This window comes from Scylla paramamosain, unplaced genomic scaffold (assembly GCF_035594125.1).
Source record: "Scylla paramamosain isolate STU-SP2022 unplaced genomic scaffold, ASM3559412v1 Contig81, whole genome shotgun sequence".
NCBI classification, from domain to species: Eukaryota; Metazoa; Arthropoda; class Malacostraca; order Decapoda; family Portunidae; genus Scylla; species Scylla paramamosain.
Window position 1 is genome coordinate 368,425 of NW_026973746.1, and position 21,576 is coordinate 390,000.

Below are 21,576 nucleotides of genomic sequence, written 5' to 3' on the forward strand. Positions count from 1 at the left end.
ACTCATCCTCTAATTATACTTTTTACCCACAATTATTATTATATATCTAAGAAGCATTTACCCTCCAATTACTCTTTTTATGCACTATTATTATTATTAATCTTCAATATTCCTTTTATTATTGTAATTACCTTTACTCTCTGTCCATGTTATTATTATTATTATTATTATTATTATTATTATTATTATTATTATTATTATTATTATTATTATTATTATTATCATTATTATTATTATTATTATTATTATTATTATTATTTTTATTATTACTATTATTATTATTATTGTCATTGTTATTATTATTATTATTATTATTATTATTATTATTATTATTATTATTATTATTATTATTATTATTATTATTATTATTATTATTATTATTATCATTATTACTATTACTGTTACTATGTATATATAATATTTACACATGGAAGTTTATATTTCTATTATTTGTGTATATATATATATATATATATATATATATATATATATATATATATATATATATATATATATATATATATATATATATATATATATATATATATATATATATATATATATATATATATTCTTCATTGCATTTAAACTGTATATGTTTTATATATGTGTATTTAGAATATTATAGATTTAAGTTCATGACCAAAAAAACTATATTTATATATGTGATGTCTGCCAGTCTTTCTCTATGGAATCATAATTAAGTGTGAATTTATAGGTAAACGTAATAAAGTGTTTTAAGTGTTTCCCAGCGAGATATATTCAGTTGCTGGCCACTACAAGGCCATTGGCCAGCCAGGTGCCAGCCCAACAGTCTCCGCTGCTGGCCCTGGGCGTCAACACCTTTGACCTGCTGACCCAGCTGGCGAGGGGGGCGTACACCCCTCACTACAGCCTGCAGTCACCCGCCTCACTTGTGCCTTCCTGAAGGAGGCAGGGCAGCCACCAAGCCTGTGGTTGGCTCACAGGAAGCCCCCAGAGCATAAAAATGATGATGCAGGGGCATCATTGCAGCCCTAGAGAGGAAGAGGAACATGGCTGAAGACTTGGTTAAAAGATTAGTCAAATATAGGATTGAAACAGATCTTTAAAGTGTTCACAGCAATTCGGCTTTCATTTGTAAACAAAGAGCAGACAGCTAGGAAGATGACACCAGCAGCGGCAGGCGGCGACAGGCGGTGTGACATCGGAGGTGTGACTTGTGCTGCGTGTCACGCAACCAAACTCAAGTGGAACATGCACTGTTACATGTACCAGATTATCGGACACGCCTAACAAGTGTGGCGCCATTCGTAAAGCAACAAAACTGCTTGTCTTGAAAGAAAGTCCAGTGACAGAGACAACCTTGGCCAGTGTTGTGTTCGCTTCCTGACAGTGCGGGGATTGTGACCAGGAATTTGTCCAGCTTCCTCTGTAAGTGTTTGGTATTCACGCCCTTCATGTCACGGTGTGTGCCGGGAGGGAGGTGAACAGGCGGGTGTCCCTTGTTGCAACACTGCTGTGCTGGAGGCTTCTGATACTGGTGTGGCAGTTTGAAGGGAGGTGAGGTGGCCACGCTTATTCCTTCCTGATCGTGCTTTGCAGTGAGTGCATGTCATGGGTTCAGATTTGGGCGGGACAGTTTGGTTAGCAATAATTATTTTCCACATATATATAATTTGGTATTTTTCATTCTTCTTTCTACTGAGTATAATTTGTATTGTGTCTTGTTTGGTAATTAACTTTTCTTTGTTGCTCTCTCTCTCTCTCTCTCTCTCTCTCTCTCTCTCTCTCTCTCTCTCTCTCTCTCTCTCTCTCTCTCTCTCTCTCTCTGCTACTTCTGAGATCCCTCCTTGTGCTAGGTGTGAGTTAGATGGTGGCTGGGATGGTATTGGCTAGTAAATGTCATCTGTGGTTTCTCTCAAGCCTGTCATGCTTATTCTGCTGCCAGGAATACTGATTGTGTCTCTCACCTCAGACTATTGGAGTCAGGTAAGAGACAGTGGGCGAAAAGAATTCAAGGATTTGAGAACATGTCTTCCGTTCAGCATTTCAAGGCCTTGAACTTTTATTCACTCAAAGGGAGAAACTATTATGGGTTGATCTTATTATTAAATTTGGAAGATATTTTCATGGACTCTCCCCAATCACTGTTCATCTCAGCCCCCTTGTGTCAGCACTAGAGGCCATCCATACAGTTAATGCAACAGACTTGTTCATCTCAGCTACTTCTATCAGCACTAGAGACCATCCATACAGTTAATGCAACAGACTTGTCCATCTCAGCCACTACTGTCAGCACTAGAGACCATCCATACAGTTAATGCAACAGACTTGTACACCTCGGCCACTGCTGTCAGCACTAGAGGCCGTCCATACAGTTAATGCAGCAGACCTGTTCATCTCAGCCACTTCTGTCAGCATTCCTTATAGTTGTTGTGATGCCAGGCACACATTTTTCTCAGAGTGATGAGAATCTGGAATTTTCTTGCTAACAGTGTGCCTGAATCTAATTCTGTTGATGGTTTTAGGTACAGTTTGTCCAACTTCTCAGGTGTACATCTGTTTGATTCTTGCTGGTGACATATACGCTGTGCTGCTAGTCAGATTTATTATTTGTCTTGGGCTGATGGCACACTTGCCAGGCAGTTAGATAAGCATGTACAGACTTTGGTGTCATTTTGATAGTGCTGGTGAGCTGACCCTGAACTGGCCCTGAAGGGGTTCTCTCTTGTGAGACCAGCCAGGTAAAAAATATGTTGAAATGTAGCCACATTTACTATTGTGAAGTATTTACTATTCTATTCATTTCTTCTCTGTTCACAGGTGCTCTGGAAAATCAATTCAAGGCTAATTATTATTTTTTCTTTATTCATTATCCACAGTTGCTTTGGAAAGTGCATTCCTGGCTGAGTGTGGTGCGTGTGCCTGCTACTCGTGTGGTGGTGTTGCTGCTGCGTGAAGCCTCTGCCGTGGGAACCCACCACAAATAGCTAATGGATTCTGTATGATGGGATTAGCAGCAGACAGAATTCCAGTGATGTATTAACATGCCTAGGTTTGGTCCTAAAGGATTGATTTAATGTTGTATTTACTACTCATTTGTCTGTAGTCTATATAGTTTTACTACTACTGGAGTAGTAGTAAAATGGCTTTTTTTTTTTCTTTTTTTATTCAAAATTTTTGTTGCCCCTGGCCAGTGGCCTTCTTACAGGAGAAAAGTAGTAGTAGTAATATTTATTTTTGTATGTGTTTGTGTCTATCATAGTATACTGCACTGTAGGGAAAGTTTTATGAGGAAGATGTGTTAATCTTGACAGTCACTGGTTTGAACCTGAAGCACAACTTTCCAGAAACAAGACCTTGCATTTAGTATACAACAAACTAACTTACCAGCTTCCTGTGTTAGCTTAATTCTATCTTGTTTGTATTCTTAATGCTTTGCTTTCTCATAAAAAAACATTTTCAAAGGCCATACAGATGATCACCAAAATTCTCATGGGGCATTTTCTTTCTCTCTTGCAAAATCCTTGCATTGTCAGTCATGAAAATGCCCCTGGAGACCACAACAACACCACCTGAGTAAAGATAAAGGTGAAAATAATGATAGTGGTTGTGGCAGTGGTGGTGGTGGTGGTGGTGGTGGTGGCTCTGAGGAGAATTAAGTACTAATATCAGAAGGATGTGGTTTTCATGTTGCAGAAGAAACCAGATGGAAAAAAGGTGTGTGTGTGTGTGTGTGTGTGTGTGTGTGTGTGTGTGTGTGTGTGTGTGTGTGTGTGGGAGAGAGAGAGAGAGAGAGAGAGAGAGAGAGAGAGAGAGAGAGAGAGAGAGAGAGAGAGAGAGAGAGAGAGGCTGGGTTAGGGAGAGAGAAGAGAAAGAGAAAGAGGTAAGTGGAGATATGGAGACAAGGGAGAAGGAAGGAAAAGCAGAGGAGTTATGGGAGAGATAGCAGAAAGGGAGGAGGAGGAAGACAAGGAGGGAGGGAGGGTAGATGAGCAGTATGTAAGTGAGTGTGAGTGGAGTCAACATATAAAAGGGAGAGAAATGAACACTCTAAGGAGGGAAGAAATAAAGAATTCATGAAAAGATATTATAGACATATGTAAGGATGAACCAAGAATGTTCTATAGAATGGTAAAATGAAGAATAAGAATGGGTTCAACAAACTGAAAATAAATGGTAAACATGTTGAAGAAGAAGCACAAATTGCAGAGGTTTTGAATGACTTCTTTCAGTGTCTTCATTGGAGAGGGAACATTTGGTAGACTGGTGACAGCAGATGTGAGAGTAGAAGAGTGAGTGAGATTGAGGTAACAGTGGATGAGGTAAGAATAATTATGGAAGACTTGGATGTGAGGAAGGCACAGGGACCTGATGGAGTGTCTGATTGGGTGGTGAAGGAATGCAGAGATCAACCTGTACACATGATTTACAAACTCATCATAACTTCATTAAAAGGGAAGGAGTGGTGCCCAACATTGGAAAAAAAAGCAGGTATAGTCCCCATATATAAGAGTGGAAGCAAAGAAGAACCACTTAATTATAGACCACCATCATTAACAAGTGTAGTGGCAAAATTGTGCCAAAGAATAGTGAAGCAAAGATGGAGTGAATATCTGGAAAAAAGAGAAATATTAACAGACAGACAATTCAGATTTAGGAAAGGAAGGTCATGTATAACAAATTTAAGGTGTTTCTACTCCAGTCATAGATATGGTACAAGAAAGAGAAGGATGGGCAGATTGTGTTTATTTTGATAAGGTGCCCCACAGCAGACTGTTGTGGAAATGAGAAATGTCTGGTGGGCTGAGAGGAGCACTCCTACATTGGATCAGTGACTTTCTGAGAGGAAGGGAAATGAGAACAGTGGTCAAAGATAAAAAGTCATCATGGAGAGAGGTAATTAGTGGTGTTCTCCAGGGTTCAGTACTACCACCTGTCATGTTTGCTACCTGTGTGAATGATGTGATGGAAGGGATGAATAGCTACATGAATCTATTTGCTGATGAGGGAAAATTGATGGGAAAAGTGGAGAGGACAGAGGATTGTGAAGCTCTACAGGGAGATCTGAATGTGATTTGGGATTGGAGTGACACTTGGAAAATGGAGTTTAACATAAAAAAATGTGGAGTGTTGAAGTTTGGGCATAGTTGTGTGATGCCAGTCTTCAGTTATAAATTGGGTAATGAGGAAATAAAAACGAAGAGTGAAGAGAAAGACCTTGGAATTACTGTCATTGATAAGTTGTCCTCAGAGGTACATGTAAGAAGAAAGACAGGGGAAGCATAAAATCTGGTTAGAAACATAAGAACGACGTTCAACTATCTGGATGAAGAGATGATTAGGGATGTAACTGACAATGATAAGACCTAGTTTGAAATATGCAGCAGCGATGTGGTCTCCCAGCACTAAAAGGGACATAAAGAAATTAGAAAGAATATAGTGAGCAGCGACAAAGTTGCCTCTGACCCTATCAGACTTATCATATGAAGAGAGACTAAAACTAAACCTACCCACCCTTGGAAGAGAGAAGAGAGAGAGGTGATCTGATGGCCTTATATTGGATTTTGTCGGACTGTGAAAAACTGGACCAGAGTAATTTGGTGGTGAGAGATTTTAGAAGCACGAGAGGGCATGAGAAGATGAAGAAGAAGGGTGTGTGTAGGAGGATATTAAGAAGAACAGTTTCCTGCAAAGTACTGCAGAAATCTGGAAACACACACACACACACACACACACACACACACATGCACACACACACACACACACACACACACACACACACACACACACACACACACACACACACACACACACACACACTTAAAAACATCTGAAAATTTTTACTATAAACTTGTAAATTTGCTCATAATTGTATGACTTCTTATATGTCACCTCTTATGTGACCTGTTATGACCTCTCAGGGACAGCCTTGGGGGCATCCATTACTGGCAGAAGCCCCAGTGTGCTGAGTGACGGGGCGGCATGACTTTGCACATCAGAGGGTCAGGTCAGTGTGTGCTTTGTGCATATTGTGCCTTAGTGTCCTGTCACCTTTCTCTCTCTCTCTCTCTCTCTCTCTCTCTCTCTCTCTCTCTCTCTCTCTCTCTCTCTCTCTCTCTCTCTCTCTCTCTCTCTCTCTCTCTCTCTCTCTCTCTCTCTCTCTCTCTCTCTCTCTCTCTCTCTCTCTCTCTCTCTCTCACACACACACACACACACACACACACACACACACACACACACACACACACACACACACACACACACACACACACACACACACACACACACACACACACACACACACACACACACACACACACACACACACAGAAGATGTTGAAATGGGAGAAGGAATGGCAGAAGTAATTATAATTCAAACAAAAAGGAAGGGAGAAGGAAGAAGAGATTTTGCACTGGCTTAGGTACCCCCAAAGACGAATGCATGGACACAAGAGGATAGAATAGATGTAGAAAAAGGAGGAAGTGAGAAATGGAAAGAATTCAAGGAGGCAAGAAACAAATATATCAGAATCCTGAGAGAAGAAGAAAGGAATTATGAGAAAGATATAGTTAACAAGTGCAAAGATGAGCCAAAGTTATTCTTCAGACATGTGAATGGGAAGATGACGTTACATTTGAAGATACACGGTTACAAGCGGAATTAATGAACAAGTGCTTCCAGTCAGTATTCACCAAAGAAAGCAAATTTGAAGGAGAAAGAGCATGGCACAGACACAGTGTGATGAGAGAGATACAGGTGGACGTAAGTGAAATTAAGAACATAATGAAAGATTTGGATGCAAGTAAGGCTCAAGGACCGGATGGAGTGTCCAACTGGATACTTAAGGAATGTTGTGAACAACTGGCAGGGAGTATACACAATACCATAGTATATTCTTTTAAGGAAGGAAAATTCCCTCTAGAATGGAAGAGAGCCAATATTGTGCCCATTTTTAAGAGGTAATAAAGAAGATCCATTGAATTACAGAACTGTTCCTAACAAGTGTAGTGGCAAAAAATAGTGGAAAGAATAGTTAAAAACAGATGGATAGAATATTTAGAAGAAACACAAACATTGACTGACAGACAGTTTGGCTTCAGAAGTGGAAGGTCTTGTGTCACAAATTTAGTGAGCTTTTATGGTAGAGTGATTGATATAATTCAAGAGAGAGAGGGATGGACAGACTGTTTTATTTAGACCTAAAAAAAACATTTGATAAGGTACCACACCAGAGACTGGTATAGAAAATTCAAAATATAAGGGGTTTGCAAGGCAACACACTGAATTGGATTACAGACTTGAGGGACAGAGAAATGAGAACAGTAATAAAGGGAGAAAAATCAGAATGGTATAGAGTTACAAGTGGAGTACCACAGGGGACAGTCTTAGCCCCTGTAATGTTTCTGGTGCATGTCAACAATATAGTGAATGAGGTTGACAGTTATATAAGTCTGTTTGCAGATGATGCAAAATTAATGAAAAGAGTGGAAAACAATATGGATTGTGAAATATTACAGAAAGATCTAAATAAGATATATAAATGGAGTAAGAAATGGGAAATGGAATTCAATGCAAAGAAATGCAAGGTGATGGAATTAGGAAAGAAGCAAAAGAAGATTGACAAGTTCGTACACCATGGGAGAAGTGGAAATTAAGAAAACCAAACAAGAAAAAGATTTGAGAATTACAATAAGATAATTTATCACCTGAAAAACATGTAAACAAAATAGTTTGGGAAACCTATGAGTTATTAAAAAAGATGAAAGGGGCATTTGTGTACATGGATGAAGAGGAGATGAGAAAGTTGATGGAATATGTGATTCAACCAAACTTGGAATATGCCACAATTGTTTGGTCACCCCATAATAAAAAGGAAATAAGGAAAATTGAAAGGATCCAAAGAACTGCAACCAAATTGGTACCAAGTTTGAGAGATTTAACCTATGAAGAAAGATTAAGGAGATTGAAGCTTCCATCATTACAAAAGAGAAGAGAAAGAGGGAACCTGATTGCTATATACAGAGCTTTAATAGGTAAGGATCAAGTTGACAAAGAAGACTTATTTGTGTGGGACTCAAGAGATACAAGAGGACTTGGAGTAAAATTGAGGAAAAAAGCAAGTAGAAGAGATATCAAGAAATATGGTTTCCCAAATAGAAGCATAGAAATATGGAACAACTTAGATGAAACGGTGATACAAGCAACAAATATTCATGAATTTAAAGTTAAGCTGGATGCTTATAGATATGGAGACAGGACAGCACGAGCATACCTCTTTTCCTGTAAAACATAGCTAGGTAAATGCTGATTTCCTGTCTCTACTGGCCCTAGGTATGGTAAAGGAAATGTCATGAGTCATACTACTACTACTGCTACTACTGTTACTACTACTACTACTACTACTACTACTACTACTACTACTACTACTACTACTACTACTACTACTACCACTAGTACTACTGCTACTACTGCTACTGCTACTACTACTACTACTACTACTACTACTACTACTACTAATAATAATAATAATAATAATACTAATACTACCACCACCACCACCACCACCACCACCACCACCACCACCACCACCACCACCACCACCACCACCACCACCACCACCACCACTACTACTACTACTACTACTACTACTACTACTACTACTACTACTACTACTACTACTACTACTACTACCACCACCACCACCACCAACACCATCAACTCTACTACTACTACTACTACTACTACTACTACTACTACTACTACTACTACTACTACTACTACTACTACTACTACTACTACTACTACTACTACTACTACTACTACTACTACTACTACTACTATTACTATTACTACTACTACTACCACTACCACTACCACTACTACTACTACTACTACTACTACTACTACTACTACTGCTTCTAGTAGTAGGTAGTAACACAGCAACTACTGCTACTACTACAACTACTACTACTACTACTACTACTACTACTACTACTACTACTACTACTACTACTACTACTATTATCACTGTTACTACCACCACCACCACTATCACCACTAAATCAGTATTTATTATTTTTCTTCTTGTCTACCACCACCACCACCACCACCACCACCAGGGCCCAATCTCCCCTGCAGGCTTCAGTGAGGAGCAGTTCAGCTACTTCAATCCCTCAAAAGGCAATTAGGTGTTCTTGGTGAATGAGGAGGAGGAGATTGAATGCAGAGTGATTGCCTACATGACCACCAAGGATAGGATTGCCTGCGCCAGTGGGTGAATTGTGGTGAGTTGCTGGCTGGCGGGTCATAACAATTTGTGGGTGAGTGCCAAAAGATTATTATGCCAACATGGTGAATAATGTAGGAAGTGTATATACTTCTAAAGCACAATTTCCTATGTTTTGTTCTTATTCTCTACCACCACCACCACCACTACCACCACCAATAATAAAACAGTACCTCTTCTTTCTCTTTTTGTCTTTTTGTGTCCCTAGTAATTGTAATCTTGGCACCTACTCATGTTTACATTCTTTTCATTTATTTCTTCTACTGGAGAGTCTTGGAAGGCAGTGGGGAGTTTGGGGAGCTAATAGGGAGTTTGGGAAGGCAATGGGGAGTTTGGGAAGGCAGTGGAGAGTCTTGGAAAACAGTGGGAAGTTTGGGGAGGGTGTGGGGAGTTTGGGAAGGCAATGGGGGGTTTGGCAAGTCAGTGGAGAGTTTGGGAAGGCAGTGGGGAGTTTGGGGAAGCAGTGGGAAGTTTGGGAAGGCACTGGGAGTTGACTGGAGTTTTTAAGACAGACAGACAGACAGACAGAGAGAGAGAGATTATAAATAAAGACATGCACAGAAGCTGATAAACAGGGGGCAACAATGCATAAGGAGACTCCGCAACAACATATCAAGTATTATATCCATGAACAGCACCCACCTACATTCACTCACTAACCAGGCTGATCTGTACTGTACTTCTGTGTATGGCAATGAACTGCAGTAAATATGAACCAGTATTTTTTCTGTCATTCTTGTTCTCTCTCACCTCAGGCAGTGCAGTGCAGACTCCAAGGCTCCCCAAGTGTACAGCATTTGTTGTGTGTGTGGATGGGGTGTTGTGTGCCAGACCCCTCACACTCTGTATTGGTAGCTTGGGAGAGCGAGAGAGAGAGAGAGAGAGAGGAGAGAGAGAGAGAGAGAGAGAGAGAGAGAGAGAGAGAATCATTACCTGTACATTTGTGTCACATGTATATTTTAGCTATATAAAGTGATTAAGTCCGTGTGTGTGTGTGTGTGGTGTGTGTGTGTGTGTGTGTGTGTGTGTGTGTGTGTGTGTGTGTGTGTGTGTGTGTGTGTGTGTGTGTGTGTGTGTGTGAATCATTTACTCACTGACACAAGCCCTTCCAGAGACATTTTTCCTTCATTCAAATAAGCCGTAGTAATTTCATTTCACTAAGCTAAAATAAAAATAGTAAAACATGAAAATAATCTCCAGCATCCATCCCTTCTTTGAACTTTAAGTGGTATGTGTCCTTTGAAAATACCATTAACTTGTATCTCTTTATTCAGCTTGGGCAGCTACAACAGCCAGATTTGTACACCAACTCTTTCCTTCTCTCATCTCTTTCTCTCTCAGCATTCGTCTCCCCACGTATCTCTTCTCTTCCTCCTCTCATCTCTCTCTCTCTCTCTCTCTCTCTCTCTCTCTCTCTCTCTCTCTCTCTCTCTCTCTCTCTCTCTCTCTCTCTTCTCTCTCTCTCTCTCTCTCTCTCTCTCTCTCTCTCTCTCATCTCTCTCATCTCTCTCTCTCATCTCTCTCTCTCTCTCTCTCTCTCTCTCTCTCTCTCTCTCTCTCTCTCTCTCTCTCCTCTCTCTCTCTCTCTCTCTCTCTCTCTCTCTCTCTCTCCAGCACCATTCCCTTCTCCCATTCATTAGAGGTCATCCCCTTACACCCAGAGCATGTATTGCACTCATACACATCTCCTCCTCCCTTTCTCTCCCAGTTCTACATGTTTTTCTTATCTCCTGCATTGTGTCACTCTCTCCCTAGTATGGCTGGGCAAGGTCACCTACCATTGAGACAGTAGCTCCTCATTGGTCATTGCCAGGCTCTCTTTTCGATCTTCATGGCAGTTTCCACAACAGCAAACACTGCAAGCTTGACCACTGATTTTGTCTCCAATGAAGCTAAGAGTGGGAGTGTTCTTACCAAGTATGTGTTGTGTTTTGGAGTTTTTAGTTTAGTATTAGTCACTGTCCTTCCTTAATCTGTTACTGGAATCATGAAAACACCCTTGCAAACCATAACAATGTCCGCTAAAACCTGTTAAAGTATCATTAACCCTTTTACTTGAATCACAGAGACATACTTGCAAACCCTGACAACATCCACTGAAACTTGTTAAACTGTCACTAGCATTATTAAACCATTACTTGATCATAAAAACACCCTTGAAAACCCTGGTAACATCCATTAAAGTCTGTTAACCTATTACTAACCTTATTAAACCATTACTTGAATCATGTAAATGCCCTTGAAAACCCTGATAACATCCACTAAAGCCTTTTAAATTACCACTCCAGTCAGGGGAGCTCCAAACACTATTAGAGCCTGTTAATAAAGAAAAGGCACTGGAATATTGGGGAATGCACATTTCAAGCTGTAGCCTTACCTCACATCCTTAACTCTCATAACAGGGCCTTTGTTGGAGGCGTCCCCTGTGATATAGTGGACGACAACCTGGAGCTCTGTGACACGCTGACAAGGGAGAAGGTTACTTGTCGCTCCAAGGGTAAGCTGGTCGGCCCCATGAATGCCACTGTCTGCGTTACTGGAAGAGGCGCGTCTGAAGTGACCAAGATAGGAATGTACGTGGACTCCCAGGACAGGCTGTACCAGTTCCTCACATATGCTGGTGTGTACATATAGTGTGCCTGCACGTGTATGCATGTGAATCTAGTCTTATGTTGCCTAAACCAGTGTAACCTGACTTTATCCTGACTATTGGAAATAACTGTATAGGAATTAAGCTTGTAATGCCCTGTGTTTTAGCAGTAGATTGTTGTGTTTTTCTTAGTTTTTTACAGGGTGTCCTGCAAGTTTAGGTACACTAGGTATGATAGTTCAAGTAATTCTAAGTTGAAAATACCCCATACACATATGCTGTGTTTTGTTTTATTTTGTGAGAAATTAATGTGTAGCTAAGTTGTGAGTTGCGGGAGCTGCTTGCCTGGGTGTGCCTCCGCCTCCTTCCTCCCCTCCTTGGCTCGCTACGTACTCGCGTGGTGCTGCGTAGCATTAAGTGATACATTTTTGTGTACATTGTATGCAGTCAGATCCTTACAGGAAATAGCAAATGACAGATTAAATTTAGTGAAGAAAATGTGCAGGTGAGATCAAGGAGAAGATCAAGGAGAGCCTGGCAGTGACTGAGTATGCCAAGCCATCCAGTGCATTGGTGCTGAGTGGTGTGTCCAGCAGTGTGGTGCAGTACACAGTGTTTGAAATGCAGCTGTCCTTTACTGTGCTGGATACAGAGGTGTGTGTGTAGTTGTAGTATACAGGGACTAAGCTACACACCTCTGGTTCTGTCTCCTTTATTCATCCATCAGTTTATGTACATTTCTTGCCTCTCTCACCTTTGTTTTTTTACTTGTGATATACAGGGGCTGGGCTACATTCCTTATCCCACCTCTGTATTCATTCAGTCCTTGTGTGTATGTGTGTGTGTGTGTGTGTGTGTGTATGTGTGTGTGTGTGTGTATATGTGTGTGTGTGTGTGTGTGTGTGTGTGTGTGTGTGTGTGTGTGTGTGTGTGTGTGTGTGTTTACCTAGTTGTATTTACCTAGTTGTGAAATACAGGACGAGCCACACTAGGCTCGTGCCGTCCCATCTCCATATCGATTTTTATTTAGATTTTCTTTAAATTTATGAATTGTCCTTTGCACACACAGTCTCATCCTTAAGTTCATTCCACACTGTTATACTTCTGTGTGGGAAGCTATGTTTCTTGATGTCTTTTCTGCAAATACTCCTTTTCAGTCTCCTTCCATGTCCTCTTGTGTCTCTCGTATCTGGTATCAAGAGGTCTTCTCTGTCCAACTTTTCCATTCTTTCCAGTATTTTATATATAGCTATCAAATCACCTCTCTCCCTCTTTTTTTCTAGTGTAGTCAGGCCCAATCTCTTCAACCTTTCCTCATAACTATACTCTCTTAAGCTTGCAGGGATTTTAGTTGCAGCTCTCTGAATTCTTTCTAACTTTCTTGTATCCTTTTTCAAACTTCGACCACACTGATGCTGTGTACTCCAATCTCGGACATATCATTGTTGTTATCATTTTTTTTTTATCATATCTTCATCAGTATAGGAGAATGCTATCTTGATGTTTTTCAGCAGTTTATATGTTTCTCCTATAATTTTTGTTTATGTGATTCCCGAAATGATAAATTATCAGTAATAATTACTCCTAGGTCTTTTTCTTCTGATCTTATAGAGATTTCCTCATTCCCTAAGTAATAGTTGCCAATTGGTCTTTTCGCACTTTTTCCAAACCTCATCACACTACATTTTTTAGCATTAAACTCCATGTTCCACCTCATTAACCCTTCATTAATCTTAATTAAGTCCTGATTTAAAGCATTGCAATCCTCTTCATTTGTTACTTTCCTCATAATCTTAGCACCATGAGTGAAAAGGTTCATGTAACTTTCTACACCTTCTGTCACATCGTTTACATAAACTGTGAACAAAATATGTGCAAGTACTGAACCTTGTTGGACTCCACTTGTTACCATTCTCCAGTTCAACCTGCTGCCTTTAATTGCTGTCCTCATTTCTCTGTTTGTCAAAAAGTCAGTCATCCACTTTAACAGTGATCCACCGAGTCCTCAGTTTTTCCAATTTCCACATTAGTCTTCTGTGTGGAACTTTATGGAATGCTTTTCTCAGATCTAAGTATATGCAGTCGGCCCATCCATCTCTCCCTGGCACTATATCTATTACTCTTGAGTAGAAACTTATCAGATTTGTAACACAAGATCTTCCTTTTCTGAAACCAAACTGTTTCTCTGTTATCACCTTGTTGTCTTCTAGGTATTTCACCCATCTGTTCTTGATAATCTTTTCACAAATCTTCACCACCACACTTGTGAACAGTACAGGTCTATAATTTAATGGATCTTCTTTGCTTCCAGTCTTGTGAATTGGGGTAATATCCGCCCATTTCCAATCTATGAGTACTCTACCTTTTACCAGGGTGGTGCTAATTATATTGTGCAACGCTGAGACTAATTGTGAGCTACACTCTTTAAAAATCCAACTGGAGACACCATCAGGACCCATTGCTTTCCTTACATCCAGGTCTTCCAACATATTCTTTACTTCATCTACTGATGTTTTAATCTCCTTTAGGTTGGTCCCTTTTTCTAATGCTGTCCTCTCATCTCTGAAATCATTTTCCTTAGCAGACACAGAGTGGAAGTATCTGTTAAACACTTCAGCTACCTCTTCTGGGTTATCCACTGTCTCTTCTCCAGCTTTTACTGTGCTTATTTCATCTTTATTCTTTAATTTTCCATTAATGAATTTATAAAATAATTTTGGTTGGTCTTTACATTTCTCCACAACATTCCTTTCCAAATTTTTCTGCTCATCTCTGTGAGTTTTGACATATTCGTTCCTCTTCCTTATATAATTGTTCCACAGGTCCAGTCTCCTGTTTTTCTTCCACTTGTTCCATGCTTTTTCTCTCCAATCTAGCTGTTGCACATCTGTTGTACCAATCCTTTTTGAAAAGGTTCTCTGTTGATCTTTTGGGTACCCATTTCTCTACTCCCTTATTATGAATGTCCAGGAAAGCTGTCCACTTTTCCTATGTTCCAATTCACTTCACTGAAATACTTCCTAAGTTGTCCAAAGTTAGTCTTGCTGTAGTTTAGCCATTCTCTTCTGTGGTCCTCTTTTCTTATACCGAGGTTATTATCCATAGCTGTGAACTGAATCAGCACATGATCACTTTTTCCTATTGGGTTTATGTATTTAAGGTCTTCTACTATTTCTTGTTTCTTGGTGGAAATTAGATCGAGCCTTGAAGGTGCTTCATTTCATCTAAATCTTGTGTCATCTGTAACCCATTGTGTCAGGAAATTTTCAATAGCCAGGTCTAGTAGCTTGTTCCCCCCATGATGGCTCACTGCCTTCCGTGGTCCAATTCTCCCTAGATATCTCTTTACAGTTAAAGTCCCCCATCAGGAGTATATCATCATTTTCCTCAAATGACTCTGCCAAATGTGTCCTTGTGTCCTCAAGCATTTTGTTTTATTCATCCTCTCTCCAAGAGTTGGAATAGGGGAGAACATAAGTCACCACAATGTTACAGTATCTTACAGTATTCTGTCTTAAGTTTATTTTCAATACTTCTGCCTCCTCCACCCCATATGTGACAGATTCCACTAATAAATCCTTCCTAATTAGAAGCATCACACCTCCTCCCTGTTTATTTTTTTCTATTTCTCATCCAGAGGTTATATTTTCCTTCACCAATATTTGATATATCCCTTCACTTGCCAATTTAATTTCAACAATTCCCATGATGTCCGGTTTCTCCTCTTTTAATTTCTTCGATCTCTCCAGTGAGCTCTTTTTCTTCTTGTAATGTCCCCACTAATTTTTCCACACATATCTTTTCCTTCTTTTCTCTTTCAGTCCACTGAGGTGTATACTCTTCCTTCAGACCGAATACCACAAGTTTTTTTTCTTATCCTCAGTTTCTCTCACCAAGTTTTCTTTCTGTTTTATAACTTGAACAACTTTTTCTGTTAGCCTTTGTTTGTTCCTCCACAATTTCCCTAAAATCAGTCTTTTCTTCCTCTTGTTCTTTCTTCCAATTTTCCTGTTTTACGTTTAACTCTTCCACTTTCCCTTCATATTCCATTGCTTTTTTTTCATATAACGTTTGTTTTTTTATGTAGATCGTCGTATGCACCTTTCCACACCCCCTTCTTGGTGATCAAAGTCTCAACCATCTTTTCCATCTTCTCAAGTCTATCCTTCATTTCCTTCATTTCAGTTTCCACTGTGATAATTTTCCTTCTCATCATTGCTTTCCCGACCCTTCAGTTCTCTTTCCCAAATCCTGAGAAGTCTCTCTGTCTTCCCTTCAGGACGATCCCCGTTGGGGTAAACATGATAGTGGGGACCGAAGAAGTCCCCTCTTCACTGCTCATTATAACAATTTAACTGCTTTCTGCAAAACACTTTTGGAGATGGGACAGCAACAAGTAGAGCCAGTGTGAACTCTCAGACTCTGTATTTCTACTAGGGCAGCTCTCAGCGACGTAGAGGGCTGGATTTTTAGCGTGTGTGTGTGTGTGTGTGTGTGTGTGTGTGTGTGTGTGTGTGTGTGTGTGTGTGTGTGTGTGTGTGTGTGTGTGTGTGTGTGTGTGTGTTTAGTAAACCTTCAGGCCTTTTGGGTTCCCATGAAAGGACTCAAAGATGCACCAATAATTTCTCTCTCTCTCTCTCTCTCTCTCTCTCTCTCTCTCTCTCTCTCTCTCTCTCTCTCTCTCTCTCTCTCTCTCTCTCTCTCTCTCTCTCTCTCTCTCTCTCTCTCTCTCTCTCTCTCTCTCTCTCTCTCTCTCTCTCTCTCTCTCTCTCTCTCTCTCTCTCTCTCTCTCTCTCTCTCTCTGAGTCCATTCCATTCATCCACCACTATTTAAAAACCAATTCCTTCCTATCTCTTTTAAATTTAACTTAATCAGGGTACATTAATGGTGTCTCTAGGGATTAGCCTGACAGGATACTGAGGGAAATACAAGTCTGACGTGCCAAAAAAGGAGAGAAAAGGATCTCAGCTTTACCAAGATACAATTACTATTGGAGTCACATAAGTGATCTAATAGTTGGTCTTCTTTTGGTCTCTCTTCAGCACATAAGTAATCTAATAACTGGTCTTCTTTTGGTCTCCCCTCAGTGCATAAGTGATGTAATAGTTGGTCTTCTTTTGGCCTCCCCTCAGCTTGACACAGACGAGTGCAGCAATGGTCCTGCAGCAGCCCAGCATAGTGCAGGCCAGACAGCCCACTGCCATCACTGTTCACTTTGTTGACAAGGGCTCTGGCTTGGTGCTTAATGGCCTGGCTTTCAAGGTGAGGAGACAGACAGGCATGATTGACTTAAATGTTGCATATAAAGAGTAATAAAATGATATAATCTTTGTTAACATGATGTGAGGAAGTGAGGAGACAGACAGGAATGATTTTTTTTTTTTTATAGAGTAATAAAACAATATAATTTCTGTTATTGTTCAGTTTGTTGACAAAGATTCTGGATTGTAGTTTGATGGCAAGGCATTGAAGGTGAGGAGATGACAAAATCAAGTTAAATTTTTTTTGGATAGCGTAATAAAACTATTACGTAATTCTGTTATCAAGAGGCATTCAGTTTGTTGACAAGGACTCTGGCCCAGTGCTTGGATGGCAAGACTTTAAAGGTGGGGTAGACAGGAATAATCGAGTCAAGTTTATTTTTTGCATACATGCATGAAGTAATAAAACAGTATTATTTCTGTTATCATGATACATTCATTCAGTTTGTTTACAAAAATTCTGGCTTAATGTTTGATGGTGAGGCTTTCAAGGTGAAATTACTAAGTTAATTAAGGGACTGTAATTAACTTTTTTTAATGAAAATGTGTGCAAAAAGCAACATTGGTCTGTGCACACTGAAAAATCATCCAGCACTTTGGCAATAATCTGCCAAAGTTTGAGCTGTGTGTCTGAGACATAGCTTGTTTACACTCAGGCTTAAGATTACACCTTGTGGTACTCCTTATGTTTTGCTGTTTTTCATATACTGTATCTGTTTTTTTTGTGTGTGCATGATTTTTGGAGACTTTTTTTCAGATGTGTGGCATGTTACCCCTAAGTGGTGGGAGGGGAGGGAGTGGGATAGTAATTACTGGATAACGAGTCAGTACTTAGTTGGCCTAAGGTGAGGCCAGGGCATGTATGTACTGCCACGCTGGTGCCAGACCATCCACACGACTCATAAAATTTATGAGAGGAATTGTGTTACTATCTTCTGTGAAGACCATAACCATAGCAGAGTCTTGTAAGTACAGTTACTAGGGTGCTGTAGGGAGGTCCACAACACTGTTCCTTCCCACCAGAGACCAATGGGCCTAAGAGTGTGAGTGATGTGTGTGTGAGTGAGTGGTGCTTTGTCTGGGGTTGGTGGCCTGGTATATAGATAAGTAGATAGATGAATGGAGTAAAATCATACCTTCTCTGTTATCCTTCCATAAGAAAGCACAGAAGTTGAGAGAAATTGCATCTGTACTGTATTTTTTTCCTGAGCCTCTTCTCTCTCCTCCTCAGGGCCAGACATTTGTGGGCAAACTGCTGGCAAAGACTGCTGAGGGACACTTTGAGGTTATCCAGAGGTATGCCAAGTAAGAAACAGAAGAGAATGTTACAAGGAGGAGGCAGCAGGCACCTGCCAAAATGATAATTACTCCCAGTGAGGTCTAAAGCACTGGATGATGGGGTGCTGTGAACTTATCATTAAATGCAGCTGTGACCTCACTGAATGTTTCCCTTAGTGTCTCACAACACAAGGGAGCAGTCACAGCCTGCCCTCTAAAAACAACTTTCTTCCTTCATACAAAACTACAAGCACCTAATTACACACACACTCTTCACTCAATTGTCATGGCGACTCCTACACCAGCCTCAGAGTCACCATCGGGGGAGGGGACCACAAATGTCCCCAGATCAGACTGCTCTTCTGGTATCGACCATAAGTGTCTTGACACCTCCCTCAACTTTTTCTTCATTAACTCCTGCAACATTCGCAGTCTTGGATTTAATTTTCAGTCTGTAAAACACCATCTCTCCTCTACTAAACCTCATTTTCTTTTCCTCACTGAAACACAGGTGTCTAAGGTAACTGACATTAGCCCCATTTCTGTTCTCTCCTACTTTCTCTATCCTCATTTTCAATCCAAAGCTGGATGTTGCATTTATGTGTGCAACAACTTAACCTGCTCTCTTGCCCATGCTCTTGAATCTTCCAAGTTTTCCACCATCTGGCTACGACTACAGAGTCACTCTCAAACTAAATGTATTTGTGCTGTATAGCTCTCACTTAACTCCTCTGACTATAAGAAATTCTTTGACTACTTTCAAAGTGGAGCACATTCTGACTCTTCCCTTTTGTGGAGGTCTCCATTCTTGGAGATTTCAATGTTCACCACCAGCTTTGGCTTTCCTTTTCATCTCCCTTCACTGACCATCCTGGTGAACTAGCCTTCAACTTTGGTATCCTCCACGACCTAGAGCAATTGGTGCAACATTCTACTCATAATCCTAACTGTTTTGGAGATACGCCCAACATTATTAACCTTTTCCTAATCTCTAAACCTTCTGATTATGCTGTCACCCTCTCTTCTCTGTTGGGCTCCTCCAATCACAATCTCATATCTGTATCTTGTCCTATCACTCCAATCCCTCCTCAGCATCCCCATAAGTAGAAGTGCCTCTAGCATTTTGTCTCAGCTAGCTACAGGGACCTGAGGAGGTATTTTGCTGATTTTCCTTGGAATGACTACTGCTTCCGTGTCAGAGACCTGTCTCTGTGTGCAGAGTACATAACAGAGGTAATAGTGTCTGGCATGGAGATGTACATTCCTCACTCTTTACCTTCCAAACCTTGGTTTAACACAGCTTGTTCTTGTGCTATACATGACAGAGAGGTAGCCTACAAAAGGTACTTGAGCCTTCCATCACCAGAATCTCATTCACATTATATTTCTGCCCGGAACCATGCTAAGTCTGTTCTTCAACTAGCCAAAAACTACTTCATTAATAGAAAGTGTCAAAATCTTTCAAGATCTAACTCCCCTTGTGACTTCTGGCACCTAGCCAAAAACATCTTCAATAACTTTGCCTCTCCTTCTTTTCCTCCTTTATATCAACCAGATGGCACCACTGCTATCACATCTATCTCTAAACCTGAACTCTTCACTCAAACCTTTGCTTAAAACTCTGCCTTGGATGATTCATGGCTTGTTCCTCCCTCTCCTCCACTCTCTGACTACTTCATGCTACTTATTAAAATTCTTCACAATGATGTTTTCCATGCCCTTGCTGGCCTAAACCCTCAGAAGGCTTATGGACCTGATGGGGTCCCTCATATTGTTCTCCGAAACTGTGCCTCTGTGCTTGCACCTTGCTTAGTCAAACTCTTTCATTTCTGTCTGTCAACATCTACCTTTCCTTCTTGCTGGAAGTTTGCCTACATTCAGCCTGTTCCTAAAAAGGGTGACTTCAAATCCCTCAAACTACCATCCTATTGCTTTAATTTCCTGCCTATTTAAAGTTTTTGAATCAATCCTCAACAGGAAGATTTTTAAATATCTTTCACTTCACAACCTTCTATCTGATCGCCAGTATGGGTTCCATCAAGGCCACTCTCCTGGTGATCTTCTGGCTTTCCTTACTGAGTTTTGGTCATCCTCTTTTAAAGATTTTGGAGAGACTTTTGTTGTTGCCTTGGACATATCAAAAGCTTTTAATAGAGTTTGGCACAAAGCTTTGATTTCCAAATTATCCCCTCCTACAGCTTCTATCCTTCTCTCTGTAACTTCATCTCAAGTTTCCATTCTGACCATTCTATTGCTGCTTTGGTAGATGGTCACTGTTCTTCCCTTAAATCTATTAACAGTGGTGTTCCTCAGGGTTCTGTCCTGTTACCCACTCTCTTCTTCAGTGGCGGCTCATCAATAGGGACTGCGAGACTGCATCCCCCCCAGTGGATTTCTAGGATTCACGAAAATAATGTTAATTTATTTATGTTTGACTATCATTCACATGAAAACACCAATTCTCACATGTTTATATGAAAAAAAAATACTGCAAAACAATGAGGAAGTACGGAAATTATTTACTATTTAATGATACGAAAGCGGGGAGAAATGGGGGAGCCTTCCCGGGTGGAATGGCGAGTGTGGACTGCGTCCACACTCACACACTGTGAGTGTTCTTGCGTCGGTCTTATTTTCAATCGTGTTTTTCAATTTGTCAGGGATGATTTTAAAATATTATTAATCAGTGATGGCTTGTGCTCAATCTTGATTATCATAGATGGTGTAAAATCACAGAAACATCATATAAAATAGTTTTTTTTCTTTTCCCATGTAGGCCTAGCAGTATTTTGCAAAATGGCGCAAGAAGCAAAGATGGTTTCTGCATTGAAAGAACTCGCACTTGCCATGATTTCAATAGAGAAGATTTCTATGAATAATATGCCAGGTTTAAATGAAAAAGTTATTGATCTGTTTGCACAAAACAGGAACAGGAGAATGGACTTCCTTTTCAAATAGCCTAAGCCAGCACTAAGGAAGTCAAGCATTTACTGTTAGGATAAGACCTAAAGAATTAAATAATTATCTATCTATCTTTATAATCTATCAATCAATGGTATGTTAAACAATAACAATAAAAGCATTTAAGATTTTATTTGAATGTGAGACAGCCCCCCAATCAGTAACAGTCACGAGCCACCACTGCTCTTCTTATTATTCTCCAATGACCTAAAC

At 40.1% G+C, this 21,576-nt stretch overlaps 1 protein-coding gene across 9 annotated transcripts in view; it reads left to right on the plus strand.

Annotated features, from left to right (window-relative positions):
- The first annotated feature begins 718 nt into the window (after positions 1-718).
- LOC135098786 (uncharacterized) overlaps positions 719-21,576 on the plus strand; it is a 26,024-nt gene continuing 5,166 nt past the window's right edge. For 2 of the 9 annotated variants that reach the window (XR_010267375.1, XM_064001184.1), the window contains exons 1-8: positions 723-1,413; positions 2,865-3,037; positions 5,907-5,992; positions 9,106-9,270; positions 11,028-11,189; positions 11,675-11,892; positions 16,996-17,125; positions 18,356-18,420. Coding sequence is in view for 1 of the 9 variants with exons in the window: in XM_064001184.1 (XP_063857254.1) it covers positions 17,018-17,125; positions 18,356-18,420 (173 nt within the window). In the remaining 8 variants the exon portion in view is untranslated. Of the gene's footprint in view, positions 1,414-2,864; positions 3,038-5,906; positions 5,993-9,105; positions 9,307-11,027; positions 11,190-11,674; positions 11,893-12,379; positions 12,517-16,995; positions 17,126-18,355; positions 18,421-21,576 lie in introns of those variants that run through there. The other 7 variants (XM_064001185.1, XR_010267376.1, XR_010267378.1 and 4 more) reach the window with 7 other exon arrangements.